This window comes from Tamandua tetradactyla, chromosome 3 (assembly GCF_023851605.1).
Source record: "Tamandua tetradactyla isolate mTamTet1 chromosome 3, mTamTet1.pri, whole genome shotgun sequence".
In the NCBI taxonomy this organism is placed as follows: Eukaryota; Metazoa; Chordata; class Mammalia; order Pilosa; family Myrmecophagidae; genus Tamandua; species Tamandua tetradactyla.
The window spans coordinates 193,510,361-193,530,527 of NC_135329.1; the positions used below are offsets into that span (position 1 = coordinate 193,510,361).

Here is a 20,167-nt window from a genome sequence, read left to right on the forward strand (position 1 = left end):
CGTTCCCCTCTTTAACTCTTTCTTCCCTTTCCTTACCCTTCCAACCAATTAGTCATCATGTCCCAGAAAAAAACTCCAGAAAGGCTATTAAATCCCTGACTTCCTCCCCAGTCCCCTACCACTGCACCAGTTCAGACCAATTATACTTTGTCTGCCCCCATCTCCTCACCAGCCCTGTCTCCCTTCAGGCCATAGAGTTATAGACCATTCTCAAGTGCAAATTGTGCAAACTGATCACATCACATCCATGTTTAGAACCCTCTGCCCAAGTCCTTAGCACATCTTATAAAGTCTTACATGGCCTGGTCTTGCCACCACCTCCAACCATTTCCCCAAAAGAGATCTTTTCCTGCCACATCAAACTCCTAGCTTCTCCCCAAATGGGCTTTTGAGACCAAAAGGAGCAGGCATAGAATAATGAATACATATACATCCTTCAAAGCCCAGTTCAAACGCCTCTGCCGGGTAATCAGACACTCAAAGGTGGTCCCTCTCTCCTCTGTGCTTCCAAAGTCCTCAGCTCATATCCCTTGAAAGAGCTCTTGTCATCTTGGAGGGCCATATATTCCGTTATGTTTTGCTCTCCCCTTGGCATCTAACAATGGTCTTCTCAAAGGCAGAAAGGGAGGTTATGTTCAACTTTGCAGCTTTGTATCCTGCCCCTCCCCTAGCACAGGGCCTGACATACAGATGAGGACCACTACATTTGAAACCAGAAGGACCCTCCCAGCCTAAAGCCCTGGGATGGGGGCTGACATTCAAGGTCAACAGAAAATCCAAGCAAGGATGGGTGAGCCCCAGTCTTCTACTCCAGGCCCTCCTGGGCAAGGAAACATGGGAGTCAGTCAATATTGCCCGAGTCTCTACAGTGCAAATGCCACCAGTGATCAAGCTTGGGATGGGGGTGGGGGCGGGGTGGGGGGACTGGTAGGTAGTAAGGGGGTTTAGGAGGAGAAGATCCCTTTTCCCTGGGTGTTCATCCACCCACTCACCCACCTGGTTGCATGTAGCCAGGCTCCCTGCTCTTGATGCATGTGATGTACTAGCAGTGTGATATGGAGCAAGTTACTTAACTGTTCAGAGCCTCCATTTCCTCTTCTCTAAAATGGTGGAAATAATAGCATCTACCTCCTAGAGTTGTTGTGGGGATTGAATGAGTAATATCTGGGCTTGGCACAGAGTGTGGTCCATATAAGGGGGAGCATCACTGTTAGTATGTGGAAGAGCCCCCCTCCTCCTGCTCATGAGACCTGGAATCTAGTCCCTACTGCTATCATACATACAGCTGTGTGATCTGAAGCAAGTCACTCACGCTCTCTGGGTCTACTCTCAGACTCTACTCTGAAAATAAGACAGTAGACTGGCAGCCCCAAGGGGAATGTGGCCTGCTGCTTTGTCTTCATTAGATTGCTAGATGTTTAAAAACAAAAACATTTTTTCTAAGTTGAGCAAAGCAGCCCTCTCCAGATTGCTGCCCCCTCCCCAGCATCCCCCCCCCCAATCCCCACCCAGTGTGTTACACCCATTTGTCTGCCCAAGCTTGGAAGCTCCTGAAACCTGATGGCCTCTAATTCCCCCTCCAGCTAGGAAAGTCTGTGGGTAACCCTGGCCAGTCTCCCCACCAAATCATCAGCCACTCCCCCCCCCCCCCCAAAACCGTGCTGACCCTGAAATTGTCCAAACACTGTTGAGGAGACAACCAGCCTATGGTTGACAGGGAAGTACACTCTGCACGCTACTGTCTCTCCACTTACAGAGGTGGGAGTGGGCGGTGGGAGACCAAGGCTGGAAACCGCCCCCCTCCTGCCATCCCTCAGATGCCTGAGTCCTCCCTGGACACACACCTCAGGGTCAAACCCTCCCCCGCAGCAGACATCAGCCCCTCCCCAGCTCCCACGGAAGGCCCTGTCATCACAGGCCCGCCTTCAGCGCCCTCTGCAGCCAAAGACCCTATCCATTCAAAACTCCTTGGAGACCCGGAGACCCATCATCACCGGCCAGTGTCAACACAACCCAGCCAGACCCAGCCTGCAGCCAGGGAGAGGGCAGAGAGCTTTATTGTGGGGAGGGGTCCTTAGGCTACCTGAGGGGTGAGAATTGTCCCCCCAACCCCTGTCCTTGGATCCCGCTCCCGCCTCAGCTGGGCAGCCCGTTCTCTGTCCTGGGGTGGCTTCCTGCCTCTCAGGAACACAGGAAGCCAACATTGTTGGGATCTAAATGGCCTTTTCCTCCTGGACTCGGTTGGAAAATGAGCACATAGCCTCGGTGTGCACCTGATTGCCGCGATAACAGCCGCACGCGGGGCCCGGCCGCAGCTCCTTCCCTGGCAGGCCCCAGAGGCAGGCCGGCCACCCGCCCACCTGCCCATCGCACCATCAGCCCTGCCCTGCTCACTCGTCACCATAGGGGGCGCTGCAGGTGTCCCAAGGATCAGGCAAGGGAAGTGGACATGGTATGGCTCAAAGTTGGAGCCAGCAATCTTCTAGATCATTTTATCCAGTGGTTTTCAAACTTTTGTTTTAGTATCCAAAGCTTTTATTCCGATTGCCTCTTATGTGGAACTTCAATAATGATGTTCATTAGAGTTCTGAAACTTTACCTAGATTATCTAATTGACTCCCTGCAGTAATCTATTGGGGAGGTATTTCTGTTTGTCCCATTTTAAAGATGAGGAAACTGAAGGTCAGAGAGGTGAGACACTCTGCCCAAGCCCTCACTAGTAAATGGCAGAGCTGGGATTTGAATCCAGGATGTCTGAGTCAATGCAAGACAACTACACCACCCTGCTTTCTGATAAATTTAACAGTTAAAAGCAGAGCTGTGCAATGATGTGAATGAACCTGTGGGACATTTGGTGAGGCAAAATAAGCCAGAAAAGAAAGAACAATTATTGTATGGTCTCCTTTAGAAAATGCTTATAAGAAAACAGGGAACTGGATTGTAAGTTCTTATAGCAGACACATTTAGTCCAGAGTGGTAATTATTATTTCTGGATTTCAAGAATCTGTTTCATATATTCATAACCTGGTAATTAGAGATAAGAATGAAGTTGAACAGGTCGAGATTAAAGTAATTCAAAACAGGGGGTAAGGAAGACATTCTCTGTCTTTTAGAATCACCTACACTTTGAGACCAAAGGAAGAAAGGTTTATTTTGTCTGGAACCTAAATTTTCTGTAACACATACTCTAACTGTCTGTCTGCATAGCTAATTTGAACAACTGAAACACAAGGAGCCCAGAATAAAAATGAGGGCCTTTAATCCTGTATAGCTTAATGTAATGTCTGGATACATCCTAGAGTATAGTAAGCAGATAATCAAAAAGTATTGACAAAGTCCCTTGAGGGGTGGGAGAAAAAAATATGGAACTATTAAACTTCACCATCAGATAATCCCCCTGATACAGTGTCAAACACTGGGGACACACAAATCAATAGACCAAGCCTTTGATCTTGAGACTTACTCTTGTGAAGTTTATGTAGGTAGCAGAAAAGCTTAGCCTACCTATAGATATGCCTACAAGTTACTTCTGGAGGACCTCTTGTGTTGCACAGATGTGACCTCACTCTCTCTAAGCTCAATGTTAGTGAAATCACTGCCTTCCCCACTACGTGAGACATGACATCCAGGGCTGAAAGTCCCCCTGGCAGTGTGGGAGATGACTCCCAGGGATGAGTCCGGCCCTGCACCATGACACTGTGGGATCAACAATTCCATCCTGATCAAAAGGGGGAAAAGAAGTGTAATTAATGAAGTATCAGTGGTGAGAGAGTTTAAATAGAGTCGAGAGACTACTCTGGAGGTCACTCTTATGCAAGCATGCGTTAGACATTGCTACCTATCCTAACTTGCCAAACCCCACCCAAAACCACTCCAGCCAATCCTAAAGAACACCTAGGGCAACATATAACATTCTACAAAGGTTCCATGCACTTGGATAACATTCCGGAAACCTTCAACCTCCAGATGGGTCCTTGGACCAGATAAGTCCTGAAATACAGAGGACCCAGCCTCTCCAGAACATCAGCTAATTCTATACCCTTACACCATATTACTGACAGTCCCTTCCAACATGGTAAAGTTAGAATGGCCATAGCCCAAATACCCCTAAAGAGTGGGAAAGAAAGATCAAAAGGGATGGTGGAGTTATTCAGAGAAGGTAGGGTTTAACAAATGAATATGATTGCTGAATCATTAAACTGATATTTCTTTTAGTCTCCAGTATCTTAGAGCACCTAGAAGTAAAAACCTAAAATTGTGTAGTTGTAACCTATACCAAACTCTGAAATCTGTTATACAACTAATTGCTGAACTGTGCTTCGAAATGTATTGCTTTTATGTGTATATGTACTATTTTTCACAAAAAAGAAAAAAAAAGTCAATGTGATAAATGAAATCAGAAGGAAAGGCAGACGATAAAGACTGAGATAGTATAATCTAGGAATGCCTAGAGTATACAATGATAGTGACTAAATGTACAAATTTAAAAATGTTTTGTATGAGGAAGAACAAAAGAATATCAATACTGCTGGGTGTTGAAAATAGATGCTAATTCATATTTTAAAACTTTAACTTATGTGTGAGACTAAAGCAAAAAATGTTTATTTGGTACAAAATTTATATTTTGACTAGTGCATTTCCTAATATAACTTATGTGGACCGCTTAATTGAACACCATTAAGTACATGGAACGTTGAGTAGAGCTTGTTGTTGGTTTGTCCAGAGTGATGCCCCGATAAACCCCAGAATGATTTGAACGGTGAATAAAAAGCATTTGCAAAGTCCCCTTGGAGGAATGGCGAGAAAGGGGGAAAATTCAACTTCCCCAAATGGAGAATCCTGATATTCTCACAAGCAGTGGGGACAACCAAAGCAATAGGCTGAGCCCTCAATCTTGGGGTTTTTCACATGAAACTTAACCCCACAAAGGATAGGCTAAGACTACTTAAAATTAGGCCTAGGAGTCATCCCCAGAGAATCTCTTTTGTTGCTCAGATGAGTCCTCTCTCTCTCAGCCAACACAACAAGCAAACTCACTGCCCTCGCCCTCTCTACATGGGACATGACTCCCAGGGGTGTGGACCTTTCTGACAACGTGGGACAGAAATCCTAGAATGAGCTGGGACTCAGCATCAAGAGATTGAAAAAACCTTCTTGATCAAAAGGGGGAAGAGAGAAACGAGACAAAATAAAATGTCAATGGCTGAGAGATTCCAAACAGAGTTGAGAGGTTATCCGGGAAGTTCTTTTTTTTTTTCGAACCCGGGTCCTCTGGCATGGCAGGCAAGCATTCTTGCCTGTTGAGCCACTGTGGCCCGCCCTGGAAGTTATTCTTATGTATTATATAGATATCACCTTTTTAGTTAAGGTGTAATGGAAAGGCTGGAGGGAACTGCCTGAAAATGTGGAGCTGTGTTCCAGTAGCCATGTTTCTTGAAGATGACTGTATAATGATATAGCTTTCACAATGTGACTGTGTGATTGTGAAAACCTTGTGTCTGATGCTCCTTTTATCTACCATATCAACAGACAAGTAGAACATATGGATTAAAAATAAATAAATAATGGGGGAACAAATGTTCAAATAGATTTAGTAGATTGAAATGCTAGTGACCAATGAAAGGGAGGGGTAAGGGGTATTGTATGTATGAATTTTTTTCTGTTTTCTTTTTATTTCTTTTTCTGAATTGATGCAAATGTTCTAAGAAATGATCATGATGATGAATATAAAACTATGTGATGATTTTGTGAGTTACTGATATTATAACAAGAATGGAATGATCATATGGTAAGAATGCTTGTGCTTGTATGTGGTTATGTTTCATAAAAAAAAGATTATGATGAAGAATATACAACTATGTCATGATATTGTGAACCACTGATTGTATACCATATGTGGGCTGTATGTTTGTGAAAATATGTCAATAAAAATATTTTCAAAAATAATAATAATAAATAAATAAATAAATATTTTAAAAAGTCAATGGGATGATACAAAAATACATATTTATTCCTTCTAGCCTCCTATATTCTGGAGCAGCTAGAAGGAAAAATCTTAGGGGATGGTATGGTAGCCCATGACAAACTCTGGGATCTGTCCTGTAACTACTTGTTGAAGAGTGCTCTGAAAATTATTGCTTTTTTCTTTCTTGCTTTGTATATATGTTATATTACACAATAAAATGTTTAAAAAAAAGAAATAGCAGCGCTGCTCCTATTGGAGGGAGGAAGGGTCCCAGCACCTGACCCCTTAAGCTTTCCCTTAGACTTCCCCTCTTCTTTATCCCTTTGGGCTTCTAAAATACCTCCAAAGAAACTTATACCTCTTTCAGAGCACAGTTCTAATCTAATCCAACCACCTCATTTTAGAGAAAGGGGAAAGCCAGGCCCAGAGAGGTTAAGTGTCTCACCCAAGTTCACACAGCCAGGCAGTGTGAGTCAGGTTCTTCTCACCCTATCAAGTTGCCCAGGAGGTCCTCAGACAAAGGATGGAAGCTAGGGTCTTCTTGAGGAAACAGAGGGGAAAGAGCTCCCTGAAATAATGCTTCCCCGAATCCGACCAGTGAGGGCTGCTGAGTAGATTTGTCCCATAAAGGGCTGATGAGAATGCACGTGACTGTCTTCTCCTTCCTGCCCCTCCCTGCCATCCAGGCTGGCCAGAAGACATTGAGAAAGGAGGTGGTCTAAGTCTGGGTCCCAGATCAGGCCCCAACCTAGGTCATTTGGGCTTCTGAGCTGGCATTTTGGTCTCTTCCCTTTGGTTTCAGCCTACCAGGAGACTAGGCCCGTAGCCAAAGTTCTGAGTCTATCCCACCTCCCTCTGGAGACCCCAGTACCCATGGGCCTCCCCTAGAGCATTGCCTCAGGGACCTGTGAGAAACCTGCTGTTTGGACAAAGGAGCTCTTACACTCAAAACCCAGCCTATGCATGCCTCCTCTGGTGAAAACTAAAAACAATCTACTGAGTCAGAACACAGTCTTTCACATACACCCTTATGTCAACTTTGCCACCAAGTACTGTGATTGTCTAAATGCATGTGTGACTTCCCTGGTCAGGAAATGGGTATTAGCACAAGTACCTGGCACAGCATCCAGTCCAGAAGAGAACACAGTTCATGATTGTTTGGTGGAGGCACAGAGGCATGGAGGGGAGGTAAAGTAACTGGCCTACACTGAGGGAGTTATCCCTCCTTAACAGCATTCATCAAGGGCATTTTCCATGCCCTAGTCTAGTCCTCAATGAATATTCTTGGCCCAGTCCCCTTATTTTAAAGATGAGCAAACTGAGGCCCAAGTCGTGAAGTGACCTATCTGAGGTCACACTGCCTTTTAGCAGTAGGCCAGAAATAGCACCCAGATCACTAGCAAAGGCTCTGTGCCTCTTCTCCTCCCATTGCCTCAACCTTGCTGTAACCCTCACTTGCAGCCTTGGTCCCTAACATTCATACTCACTTACAGACACAGAGTTTACTACCAACCCCATTGTACAGGGGGAAAGTCTTGTCCAAAGTCTCACAGTGACCTCTTTGCCTGTTAAGCCCACGCGTCCTGCTGCCTTAGTTCTTTGTCTTTGGATCTCCCAGAACCAGGACTAACTCCCAGAGGTTTTCACGCCACTGTTCCCTCATCCTGCGTGAACAGTAAAATGCTAAAAGGTGGGGAGTGGAAGAGTGTTCCAAGCTAGAGAACAGGGTAAAATGACCCAGTCTCTCTAGTTCTATGGAAGTTCCCTAACTGCCCCCTTTCTCCAGCAGAAGTTCCCTCAATACCGTAAGCCCTGTGGGCACTGAATTCACAGCCTTGATATTCTATGTACTCCACGCCACCCATCACCCCTCAGCCACTAAATCCAGAAGGTTGCCATGTTGCAGCCCAAGACTTGATGACCAGAAAAGGAAACAGGCAGCAGAGTTAATCCTTTGAACTGGGCTTGGTGAGTAGTACAAGGGCTGGACCTCAGTCCACACTTGCCCACTCAAACAAGGAACAATCGTATAACCATATATTATGACAATAGAAGGATGGAAGGAAGGAAAGGAGGGAGGGAGGGAAGGATGGAAAGGTGGATGGATGGATGGATGGATGGATGAAGGGTGTTGTCCATCTTAAGCTACCACAACCCTTAAAAGCACAGTTGAGTTGGTCCACTCCTGCCATCTCCTACCAGTGAGCTCAGTGGCCCCCAGCCCTGCCCCTGGGTCTAGTGACCCCAGCCCTCTTGCTGAGGAGGCACATGCACCCTCTATAGGAGCCTTAGACTCTCTTTTCCCAGGCCCAGGACCTGGTCCTTTTGTGGCCCAGTCCTGACACCTGGTGGCATCTCTGGAGGATGGTCCTGGCCTTCTTCCCTCCTCTTCCCACCAACTTCCCCATCCTCCACCGACAACACCGGCCAGAGCTGCCAAACCAGCCTGGCTACCTGCTGGCCGCCAGCTGCCAGCCCTCCCCTCCAGTTCACACCAGCGGAGCCAGGCTCTGATCCCGGTGAAAACAGGGCCATTTCTCCCTCACCTTGGGAGACTTTACTCACACAGGGACAGATCCCGTCCTCAACAAAAGGCCTCAGGCAGGGTCAGCTGGGGAACTTAGAACCATGGGAGACCAAGTCCAAAGGCATGCCCAAGGTCACACAGAGACTGTCCCATGACTTCTTTCTCCCCACACCCCTGTACTGCCTCCTATCAGAGCACTGCTGGGGGTCACTGGTTGAGGGAGACATACTTGGAAAGAAACTAGGGGACAATCAAGGGCTAATGTGTGTAGGCCGACGGAACTGGAAGTTCCAAACAAAATGCAGAATTTCCACCTCAACAATTCTCCCAGCTCCCACCCAAAACCAGCACGGGTCACCGCCAGACCTTTTGGGAGGAGGGTGACACCATGTGACTACTTTAGGTATTGCAACAGTTCCTACTGGCCCCGTAAACTCATCCTTGGTGTCCTACCCCTTCAGTTAGGGAGCAAAACCCTCCCCATGGCAGGCCTTGCCTGGAATCCACATTCACACACACTCACTCACACACTTCCATTTACTCCTACTTTTAACACCCAGCTGAAGCTCCAGGAAGCCTCCCCTCCCCGAGAGGCCTAAAAACCCGATTCCGACCCAGGAGCTACATGCCTCAGCAAGTGGCAGGGCCTTGGCTTCCTCATCTGTAAAATGGACGTGACACCAGAACCTTCCAGATCCCAAGAAGTTTGAACGAGAACATGCATATAAGCCCCTGGCAGAGTAAGCACTTCAATCATCGTTCGCTAGATTGGTGCTTGACTTACCAGTCCTGCTGGGACTTTGGCAAGGAGAATGCAGAGAACCACGTGAGGAAAGCCTCCAGGGCAAGAGAGAACACAGCCCATTGACATATTTGACATGCTTGGCAAAGCCTGGGACATGTGAAGTGCAGCAGGTTTGAGCGGAGGAAGTGGAGAGGGGTTATGGGGCAGAGAACTGGGCAAGGGGTGGCTCCTGCCAGGCCTCAGCCACGGGAAGGGGTCTGTGCTTTGTCTTCAGGGTAGTGAGCTCCCAAAGCTTTAACCAGGAAAATGATGTCACTAGATTTACATTTATTAAGTCCCACCAGAAGCTGGTTTGGGGAGGTCGATTGAAAAGGGTGGGTCAGCAAACAGCAAAGGGGGCTGCTGCAGTTGTCCCAGTGAGAGCTAACGGCAGCCTGAAAGAGGAGGGGGGATGCAGAGCTGCACATGACTGGAGCTATATTTGGGGAACCCTGTTGGTTGATGGCAGGTGAAGGAGAGGGAGCATTCAAAAGTAACACCCAGGCCTCTGGCATAGCAGCTGATGGGTGATGGTGCCAGTTGCTGACATGGGGTGCAGCGGGGTCAGTTCCTACTGGTCTCACTGTGTGATATGGAACAAGACACTGACTTCTCTGACAACAGTAACAGCCAAACAAACAGAGTACGTGAGGTAGTGATTGTAAAAGCACCCCTTAGCCAACAGGTCCTCCACTGAGTCTCATGTGGGACCTCTTTAACTCACCCAGAGGCTACCACGAAGGAGGATTGGGGCCAGGCATTTCTGCAGTCCTCCCAGTGCCAGGCACATGCCACCCACACACCTTCCAATGCCAACCACACCCCTTCCACAAACCAACGACACACTATCCACGGGCCCACACACACCCTCCACCCACCAACCACATACAAACTAACATTTTCCACACCTATCCACACATCAACACACTCACTACCCACAACCACGTGTCCTCCACACTGTGCCATTCACATGCCATCTCTGTGCTTTTCACAGACTTTCTTCATGCCATCCACATACCTTACATCTGTCATCCACAGACATCCACAGGCTTGACACTGATGAGTTCAGCATCCCCACCAGATGAGAACAAAGCACCAGGTTCAGACCCCCAGGACATCCAGCCTAACCTGGGCCAGGCCACAGGACAGACGTCCCAGAGAACGTGCCCCGTCCTTTCCGCAGCCCAACCAGCTGCTCACCTTTGCAGGTGCAGCCCTCCCGGGTGATGACCTGTCTGCAGATGCCACAGGGTTTCACCTTCTTGAAGGTCTTCACCTTGAAGTGGTGTGTCTTGGGGGCCTCCAGATCCTCTGGCTGTGGGAGAAGAGGGCAGAGCAGTCAGACCTGGGCAGAAGCTGGGGGACTCTCCGGGTGCCTCACCCTGGTGTCTAACCTGATTTGTTTCCAGCTTCGGCAGCAGGGCCGGCAGGACAGACACCAGCAGCTCGCTTCCTCCTCCCTCCCAGGCACAGAACTTCCTAACCCTCCTTCTGCATGTACAAGGACACACACAGAGGCAGAATCACATACACTGCAGTGCGAGAAGGTGGCAATCTCCACTCGCACGTTGCTCTCCTTACACCCAGCTCAGGAGCCTCCCCACTCTCAACTTTGGGTGTTCAGAGGAGGATGTATGGCAGTGTCCCAGAAACTTGGCATGTCCAGGACTCTATGTGAAGACATGTCCGGGACTCCTTCTGAAGATGCTGTCAAGACTGTGCACAAGAAGACACAGAGAAAGAAAAAATTGACACAGTGAGAGAGACTCAGAGGCAGAAAGTCAGAGAGGCAAAGAGATGTATAGAGAGACAGAAAGAGAGGGAGAGAAAGCAGACATCAAACAGAGAAAAGCAACGAGAGACAGAAAGGGTGGGGAAAAAAAGGCCAAGATAAAACCAGAGACAGAGGGAAACTAACAAGCTCACACAGAGAATGAGAAAGATTAGATAGAGACACACAGAGACTCAAAAGGGGACCAGAGGATCAAAAAGGGACAGACAGAGAAAAGGATATAGGAGCCAGCTGGAAAGGGCTCCCCCTGGCCAAGTCTGGGAAGATTTGAGCATCAAAATGAGTAATGATAGTAATAGCTCAAATGAGCTCACACATATAGAAAGAAATGAATAAATTGAAAATTTGGTACAGAGCAGGACACTTACATAGTTTCAAAGTACCTTCCCACATTACACTTATAAATTACAAAGGGGAAAGAAAGTAACTTTTCCTTGCAGACTTCACTTTAATCAAGTGATCAAAGTTAGTCTCATCAGCGATGGAATGAATTGAAATTGTGAACCACTGAGAGGGTGCGCTTAGAAGAATAGAACATCACTCCTGCGATATTCCTGCCAAAGAGGCTCCACCTGAATCTAATCACAAGGAAACATCAGACAGACCCAAATGGAGGGACATTCTGCAATGTACATTAAAAGTGACAAGGTCATGAATGTCAAACAGAGAATGAGATTTCTAGACAGAAGGAGACTAAAGAGACATGACAATTGAATGCAATAGCTGCTTCTGAACTGGGTTCTTTGGCCATACAAGACAATCTCTGGGAAAGTGTTTGATGGTCGCAATGTATCAGTGTCAGTTTCCTGATTCTGATGGCTGTGTCGGGTTCAGCAGGAGAAAGCCCTTGTAGGAAAATCAGGAAAGTATCTGGGGGCAATGGGGGCATTGTTTTGGTAACTTCCTCTCAAAAAGTTCCAAGAAAAGTTCTTTGCCCCGCATTTTGTGAAGTTTGAGATTGTTTCAAAATTCAAATCGAGAGGCAGACAGAGATGACAGGGAGGAGGTGGGGGGTGGGACTGTGGGGAGGAGCAGAGACCAAAGCCCAGGCAACATCCTAGAGATCAGAATGGGGAGCCAGGAGTGAGGGCCAGGGGCCTAGCAGTGGCCCATGGTGGCTGGGCTGGGCAGCTAGGTTCTCCTGGGCAGGTCCTGCCGGCCACCCCTGGGTTCTGATATCACACAGCACTGGGGTTCTAGCAGCTGTGCTTCCACATCTCAGCCAGGGTCGTGGTAAGGGGGGCAGGCACCGCCCAGCTTTGGGCCTTACCAGGTGTTCCCCTTTCCAGAAGGAGGGGTAGTCGAGCCAGCATCTGCCACCCCTCCATTCTGTTCTCTTACCTCTATTTTCCCTTCTCATCCTCTGTCTGGAGGCCTTTCCAGAGGGGTACCCAGCCCAAGGTCAATGGCAGCAGCCGGGCCTGGGGTGGGGGAAGAGCAGGTGGGCACCTGGGGCTGAGTTAACCTAGAGAGGCAGGCAGAGAGACCCTAAAACCCAACTCCGTAGACCCCTCAAGCCTGCCTCTCACACCCCACTAAATCAGGCAGCGTTCCCCACTCCAGCTTTTCCCCCAGACTTTTCTCCCCACGACCCAAATCCAGTCCTTGCCCAGGGAAAGGGGCCTCCTCCCCAAAGCACAGTCAGGCAGTGGAGTCTCCGGAAAGAGTCCTCACTGCCCACACAACAGATGAGAAGAAAACAGTGTTAAGCAAACACCCAGACTTCTCCCCTGGCCCCGGGTTTGCCTTCCCTGCCTGTCCGGCCCCTTAAAACCGAGTTTACAAATCTCTCCCTCCATGGGCTTGGGAGCAGGAGCAGGGTTTCCAATAACCTCTCTGGCCTCACTCATGGCCTCTCACCCCTGTCCTGGCTCTGTAGCTAAAGGAGCACTGAAATGGGAGTCTGGAGTCCTGTCTTCCTGGCTTTACGGCTTTGAGAACATCAGCGGGCCTTCACTGGGTCTCATATTCTCCAAATGAAAATGAGGGGTTCAGCCAAGAGAGTGGGGGAAATGATGGGATGATTTGGGATGAAAGGTGGGAGACTGGGGTGGGACATGCTGATGTCCGATGAGACCTGGTGGTCTCAGGGTCATGACCTTGACTCTACTGGCCATGGCTCCCCCCATAAAATGGGGCCGTCTTGTGGAATGAGCCATCCACAGGGATTTTAACATTTCCCAGGATGATGGAGGGAAAAGTTTACTGTGGATAAGCCCTCTATCTTCAGATATCTGAAGGAGCTGTTATTTTAAGAAGGGTCCAGCCATTATCTCTGAAGCTACTGAAGGCAAAATAAAAACAAGTGGGGAGAAGCTACAACGAGGCATCTTTAGACTCAATGGGATAAAAGGGCTTCTTAACAATTGGATGGTAAAACTTGGACTAAGAAAAAAAATACAGGGTATCTGGCACCCACCTTGTCCTCCCCCAGGGTTGTTCTGCTGGTACAGGCAGAAGACGTGAAAGAGCCTCATAAAGTGCAAAGTGCCGTTCAAGGGTAATGGCTTGTTATGACAATGATCATCATTTTTCTCGACAAGTGGCACACAAACTCACAAAACACACCCCAGGGCCCTCCCTCGCTGGGAGAGCTGGCTCCTAATGGACCTCTGGGGAAACTCGAGGCAAAGGAGACACAGACACTCAGGTTAGAGCTGGTGGTTCTAACCCACCTCCCTGGAGAGCCAGAGCCCAGAAAAGGAGAGGGGGTCCCAGTCTGGAAGTTATTCCTCCTTGCCCTCCCTGCTTAGCATTCTAGCCCTTCAACAACCCCACCCATTATCAGAGGGCTTTTCTGCCCTCGGGGGTACCCTCTCCCTTCCCTCCCTGCATCCTTCCCTCCCAGACAACCCTGCCTGCCAGATCCAATCCGTGGCCCAGCCAGAGGGGTGCGGCACATCTGGCTTGGGCAGCCTTGGCGGGAGTCCTTGGCCCTGGGATGGGAAAAGCTGTTTGTTGGTTCCTCCCCACCCATTCCATGGGGCCAGAGCAGCAATAGGGCACGTGATGGTGATGGAGGGGGATGAAAGTCCCAGGGGTCCCCCAGCTCATGAGCTCCTGACCCCTTCCCAGAAGGATTCCCCAGCTCTGTACCCACTAGGGTTTCTATAGACAAACACACAGCCTTAATCATAGGGAGAGGGCAGAAGTCTGCAGCAGTCAGCTCCCCAGCCTTGGTACTGAGAGAGAGGGGTGTCACCAAACAGCAGGCATAGGACAGGTCTAAAGGGTCAGCTCTACCATTTCCCTACCTCCTGGCCATCTACCCTTCAATATCTCGAACCTTAGGTTGGGCGCTAGGACCTGACTGGCATCTGCCATCAGTTCTGTTGGGAAGACTCAGATCCCTGATGGAGCTACAGGCTGGCTTCTAGGGGTCCCAAGGACACCTGAAATTCAAGCTCCCCCCCCCACTCATCCCACCTTCACATATGCACTAAAGTTCCTCCTCCCCCCACTCCCTCCTTCCACTGAATCCCCTAGCCAGCTAATGTTTTGGTCGCCCTAGGTGGAAAATTCTGAGTCATTTTCAACTCCTCCCTGCCCTCCAGCCCCCAATCCAAACAGTTGCCAGAGCCTGTGAATTTTGCCTCCTAAACACTCTCTTGGCCCTCGTGTGCCTTCTAATCCCCATGCCTCTGCTCTAGTTGAGGCCTTGTCACTTCTCACCAGGGAAGTTGCAACAGCCTCTTGGGTCCCCGCCACCAGGGCCCTCCCCACCCACAGCCTTGAGCCAGCAGGGGAAGCTGCCTTGATACATACGCAGCCCACCCAGCCAGTCTCAGTCCTCAAGACCACTCCCCAACACCCTGCCCTGCACCCATGCTCCATGTTCCCCAGCCCCGGACCACCCGGCCCCACCTCTGAGCCCCTGGTTGTGCTGTTCCCTCTTCCCAGAAGGCCCTTCCTCCCCTTCTCTGCTGGTCAAGTTTCTAGGCACCTTTGAAGGCCTAATTCAAACCTCATCCCCTCTGGGAGGTCTTCCCAGTGGTCTCTCCACCACTGTCAGAATCAGTCTCCCCACCTGCTGTCTTCTTTTTTTATTTTGAAAATTTTAAAAGGTTCAGAAAAGATGAAAACTCATGTGCCTTCACCTGGATTCACCAGCTGTTGATATTTTGCCACCTTTGAAGTCTCTCTCTCTGTGTGTCTCTCTCTGTCTCTGTCTCTCTCTCTGTCTCCCCCCTCTACATAACCACAACACAATCATCACACAGGAAATTCAACCAACAATGTTATCTAAGCTATCTAACATTCAGTACGTATTCTGATTTCCCCTATTGTCACAATAAGGCTGGGTCTCTGTTTTTGTATTTTGGATTCAGGATCCCATCACTTTGTTGCTGAGTCTCATCTTCTTTCATCTAGAAACATTACTCCACTGTTTAATTTGTGTTTTACGATACTGGCACCTTTGATGAGTCCAGGCCCGCTGTTTTGCAGTATGTCTCTCCATTTTGATTTGTCTGCTTGTTTCCTTGTGATTCCGTTTTTGGCAGGAATATTGCCTGGGTATCCCCTGCTTTTTTTCTGTTGTGCTTTCTGTGTCCCATCGTAGCACCTGATGCAATCTGACTCGCCTACTTCCCCACTTGTTAGCTGGGTGACCCTGATCAAGTTGCTGAGCCCCTCTCTGCCTCACCTTCTAATCTGTTAAATGGGCTAATAAGTCACCACCCCATAGAGTTCATGAAAATCTAATGAGAAAATGCCTGTGGAAGAGTTACAAGAGAACCTGACACATAGTAGACACTGACTAAATATGAGTTATGATATGTGTTATCATGCCTCAAGTGTGCGCTGGGTTATTCCCAGGCACTGGGTGCCCTGCTCCGTGTGCTGTGGAAGCTCAAAACACACCTGGAGCACCAAAGTGGGTTGAGTTGCTGCCTAGCCTCTGCTCCCTCTATTGCAATTATACCCCATTTCCACTGGCCTCTTAGGGAAAAGAGAACACGGGGTCACCCTCTTCATTATCCACCGGCATCAGGTGCTAGTATCACCTGGCTGAGGAAAAAGCTATTGGATTCCGAGTACTCTTGGATCCCCAGGGAGGGGAAGAGAGCAGGGGCCAACATTTCCTGAAGAACAATCCACCATGTGACCGGGGAGAAAACTGAGATTCAAGACAAGTGAGTTTTGCCCAAGATACAACCTGGTGGCCTCAACTCTCTCCATCAGCTCCTCTCTCCTTGGCTCCTTGACAAGGCAGACCCCCAACATTCCTTAGCATTGGGTCCCATTGTCTGCTCTGAAGTGAAATGATCTCCCGGAGTGGGAGGGGCTTGGAGAGTTGACGGTCTCAGCCCCCATCACAGGGTGAGGTGCCATGCCAAAAGACTGACCTGGATTCTCACAACTAATCCTCACCCCAGCATCCTATGATGCTGAGGAACTTGCCCTGGCTCATGCAGGTCATGCAGGATCAAGCTAAGATCCAAAGCCAGGGCTGTCTGTAACAGACACCCAAGTCCTTGACCTCAGGGCCATATCACGTCCAAAAGGCGGTTGACTCCTGCCTGTCTGTGGCAACCTCAGGGAGCCCTGACAAGTTATGTCATCAGGTGATTCACTAGTGGCCGACCCCTCTGTCTCATGGGCCAGAGACTGGCCCTGTCACCCCTGTCTTACTCCCCTCCCTTATTTCCCCTACCTGCACTTGGATTTCTGAGTTCTGAGTCTTTCCTGGCTCCTCCCCTGCCCTCCTGGTAATGCCCAGCGCACCCCCAATCATTTGTCCAATGTCTGCAGGCCCTTTGAGGAAAGCAGGAACTCAATCATTATTGTGAAACGAGTGGGTGGGTGCATGGGTGGGTGGGCAACTGGATGGCCAAATGTTGGGACAGTTTCTTCTTTACAGAACCTCCCCAATGTCACAGACTTATCCTTTGGGTGCTTGCCGCCAATCCTCTTTCAACCCAGAGCTCTAACACCCCCCAACCCACAGTTTCTCCCTCTCAGGAGCACTGATGGGGGGACTGGGCAATTTCCCTCCCTAGGTCTCCTTCGCTGTATACTGGAGCTGTTGATCCCCCCCCCCACCTCCCAGAATTATAGTAAGACTCAAAGCAAATTAGGTAAGTCAAGGATATGTCCACAGGTAAGGCACAAAGGGGCTAAGTAACTTGCCAGGACTGTACAGCAAGGAAGTAGCAGAGCCAGGATTCATACTCCAGTATCAAGCCCCAGTTCTGACCACTGGGCAGGCTGACTGCACAACCAGACCCCACATTCTGAGCCATTCACATCATTCTTATGGCCCCATCCATTTAACCCACCTGCCCTACCCTAAAGTTTTGCAGACCGGAGAGCCCTGGATGGGGAGGCAGGAGATCCAGGTCCTAAATCTCACACCAACTTGCTGCATGGCCTTGAAAATGTGCCATCATATAACTAAGTGCTAACATTTATTGAGCCCTTGCTATATGAGAGACACTGATCTAAATGTATCTGCACATTAGCTCATTTGAAACCTAACAACCCTATCGGGAGGTGAGGATGCCAAGGCACAGAAATAAGAAGCTACTTTCCTAGGGTCACACAGCTTCCAAGTGGCAGGGTCAGGTTGAGATCCAGGCAAGGTCCAGACACAGACACTGCACACTCAGCCAGCAGCACCACACCTCCTTTCAACACTGCCAAAAGCAGTGCCCCGATATTATTTTGAAAAAATTTGCAAAGTGGGGGTTTTGCTTCAGACCCTGATTAGTCTCAAGCAGTCCAGCCCAGCCCCCAAACCCATGGTCAGGATGCCCCAAGTAGGCACAGCCCTTCCAGGTGACCGAAACTCCTGAGGGAGGAAGCAGGAAGCTGACAGTCAGCCTGGGGCCTGCATGACAGGAACTGCACATGAGAAATTGGGGGCTCATGGGGACCCTTGTGACAAAAACTGTACGTTTAGCACTGAGAAGGACACCAACTCCAGAAAACAGAACATATCCTTGTCTGCAGCTGGAAGTGGCCTTAGAGGATAGCATACGAGCCCCTGGGAGATCCAGAAAAGTCCTGTGTCCAGCCTGAGGCCATGCAGCTTGCTCAGGGCAGGGCCAAGGCTGGATCTGCTTCCCAGCCCTTGCTTTGTGCTTCTTTCAGCCCCTCCCTAAAGAGCCCCTCCCCAGTCCCTGAGAACAGAGTGAGCCCCTCTGGAAAGAAAGGCCTGCAGTTCTAACTCCATCAGCACTACCACAAAAAGCCTCAATTAATAGGCATGTAATTATTTTCTAAATAAAACATTCTTGAATATGTAACAGCAAATGGGAGCATTTGATGAGCAAATCAAGTTATGCATAAAATATGGCCATGCTCCTGAGCTAATAAAGTGATTTTTATTCCTAGAGCTTGTTAAAACTATGCATTGCCAATACATTACTTCTTGGACAAAATGTCTGCAGCCATCCCCTGTGTGAGAATATGTGCACGCATATCCACTCACACTGGGGCACAAGACCTACCTCTTTCAGACTATGCCTCAGCTTACCTCGCTCAGGCCACAGACCCAGCCAGTTTTTGTCCCCACACTAGCAGGACAGAGTATCCAGGCAGTCAGAGGACACAGAGCCTCGGGGTAAGGCCCTGTCCCACAACACTCCACCCAGGGAGAGCTTCCCCCGTCAAGTCTGAGAAACCAGGATCCCCTGGGCCAGACAGGAGTTTGGGGAGTGGGAGAGGGATTGGCATTTACTGAGCACCTACTGTGTGCCTGGGCACCTGATCCTTAGACACACATTTTCTCATTCTCCCCTAGCCATTTGTACTGTGTACTACTCTCTCCGTTTTGCAGATCAGGAAACCAAGGCTCAAGAAGGGAACCATTCTGTGCAAGGTCTCCCATTTGGTAAATGACAGAACTAGATTTGACCCCAGAAAGTCCACACACTTCCCACCCACCAGATGCCCTCTCAAAGCAGCAGCAGCCCCTTTGGCGGAGTCTCCAGGGCCTCCATCTACCCCTCCACTCCCCACCACATACACATACCCTAGCTCAGCAGAAGCTCACCCAGGAGGGAGGAAGAAAGCAGGTACAACTACCCCGGGCAGCTGGTGGAGGGTGGGGGAACAAGAACCAGACGTGGCTGGGACTCCTCCCTCTGTCTGGTCCGTGCTCCCACTCCACCTCCAGACTGCAGCCCACCCTGGGGATGAGCACTAAGGCCCACCGTTCTTTTCCCATTTCCACCCACAGGTGTCTGCCAGGTTCTCTCACAGAGGGAGGGAAGGAAGGCAGGGTCTTAAAGCAGCCCAAGGAAGCAGCCCTGGGTCACCAGTACCCCTCCTCCAACCCTCAGGCAGGGCCTTAAATCTCTAAGGCACTCTATGTGCCAGGCACTGCCATGCAGAATCTAATGGCTACCCCCCCCACACAACCGTCTTTTATTATCCTCATTTCACCCATGGGGAAACTGAGGCTCACTACAGTGAAGCACTTTTCCTAAGACCTCCCGGCTGAAGTGGCCCCTAAAGCACATGGGCTCTGGAAGCCTAACGGCCAGCCTCCCCACTGCAGGGCTGCCTTGCTGCCCCACATACATCCTTGACACAGTCCTCAGACCTCCCAGGACCTGTCAGAGGGAGCTGGAATGGACTGGGGAGATGAGCTCAGCCAAGGGCCCCACTGTGTAGGTGTCAACCCCAGCCCAGTGAACCACTGCCTTGTCCTCCATGCACGATGCTCTGAGCACCTCCAGTCTGTTAGTCAGACCCCATGCCCACATGCAGCCCAGTACTCCACCCAAACCCCCTCATGCCAGCGCCTCCTCCCCACTCTTCCCTTCACTGCCAGAAGCACACCTGGTGGCCCAAGTGTGATCTCCCAACACCACCTTCGGCCTGGATTTGCCTAGACTGAGGGCCCTCTGAGGGCTGGCGGAAAGGGGCAGGCAAGGCCACATCTGGATCCCAGGCCTGGAGCCCCCTCCCCCAAGCCAGCCATCACTCTTTCCAAGACGGACATTAACTTCAGCCAGGGATGACTCCCCCGCCGGCCTGACCCTGCGCATGCCTTTGCCCAGCCCCGACAGTGCCGGGGCTGCCTCCTCCTAAGGAAGGGGTCTGGTCCTGCCCCTGCCTCCGGCCCCCTGCAGCAGTCGGTCCTCTCCC

General features: G+C 49.7%; 1 protein-coding gene across 10 annotated transcripts in view; it reads right to left on the bottom strand.

The window, feature by feature from the left end:
* The window catches only part of TNS1 (tensin 1), a 199,769-nt gene that overhangs the window by 178,754 nt on the left and 848 nt on the right, over window positions 1-20,167 (bottom strand). For all 10 annotated transcript variants that reach the window (XM_077155081.1, XM_077155084.1, XM_077155083.1 and 7 more), the window contains exon 2: window positions 10,477-10,591. In XM_077155081.1, the coding sequence (XP_077011196.1) occupies window positions 10,477-10,591 (115 nt within the window). The remainder of the gene's footprint in view (window positions 1-10,476; window positions 10,592-20,167) is intronic.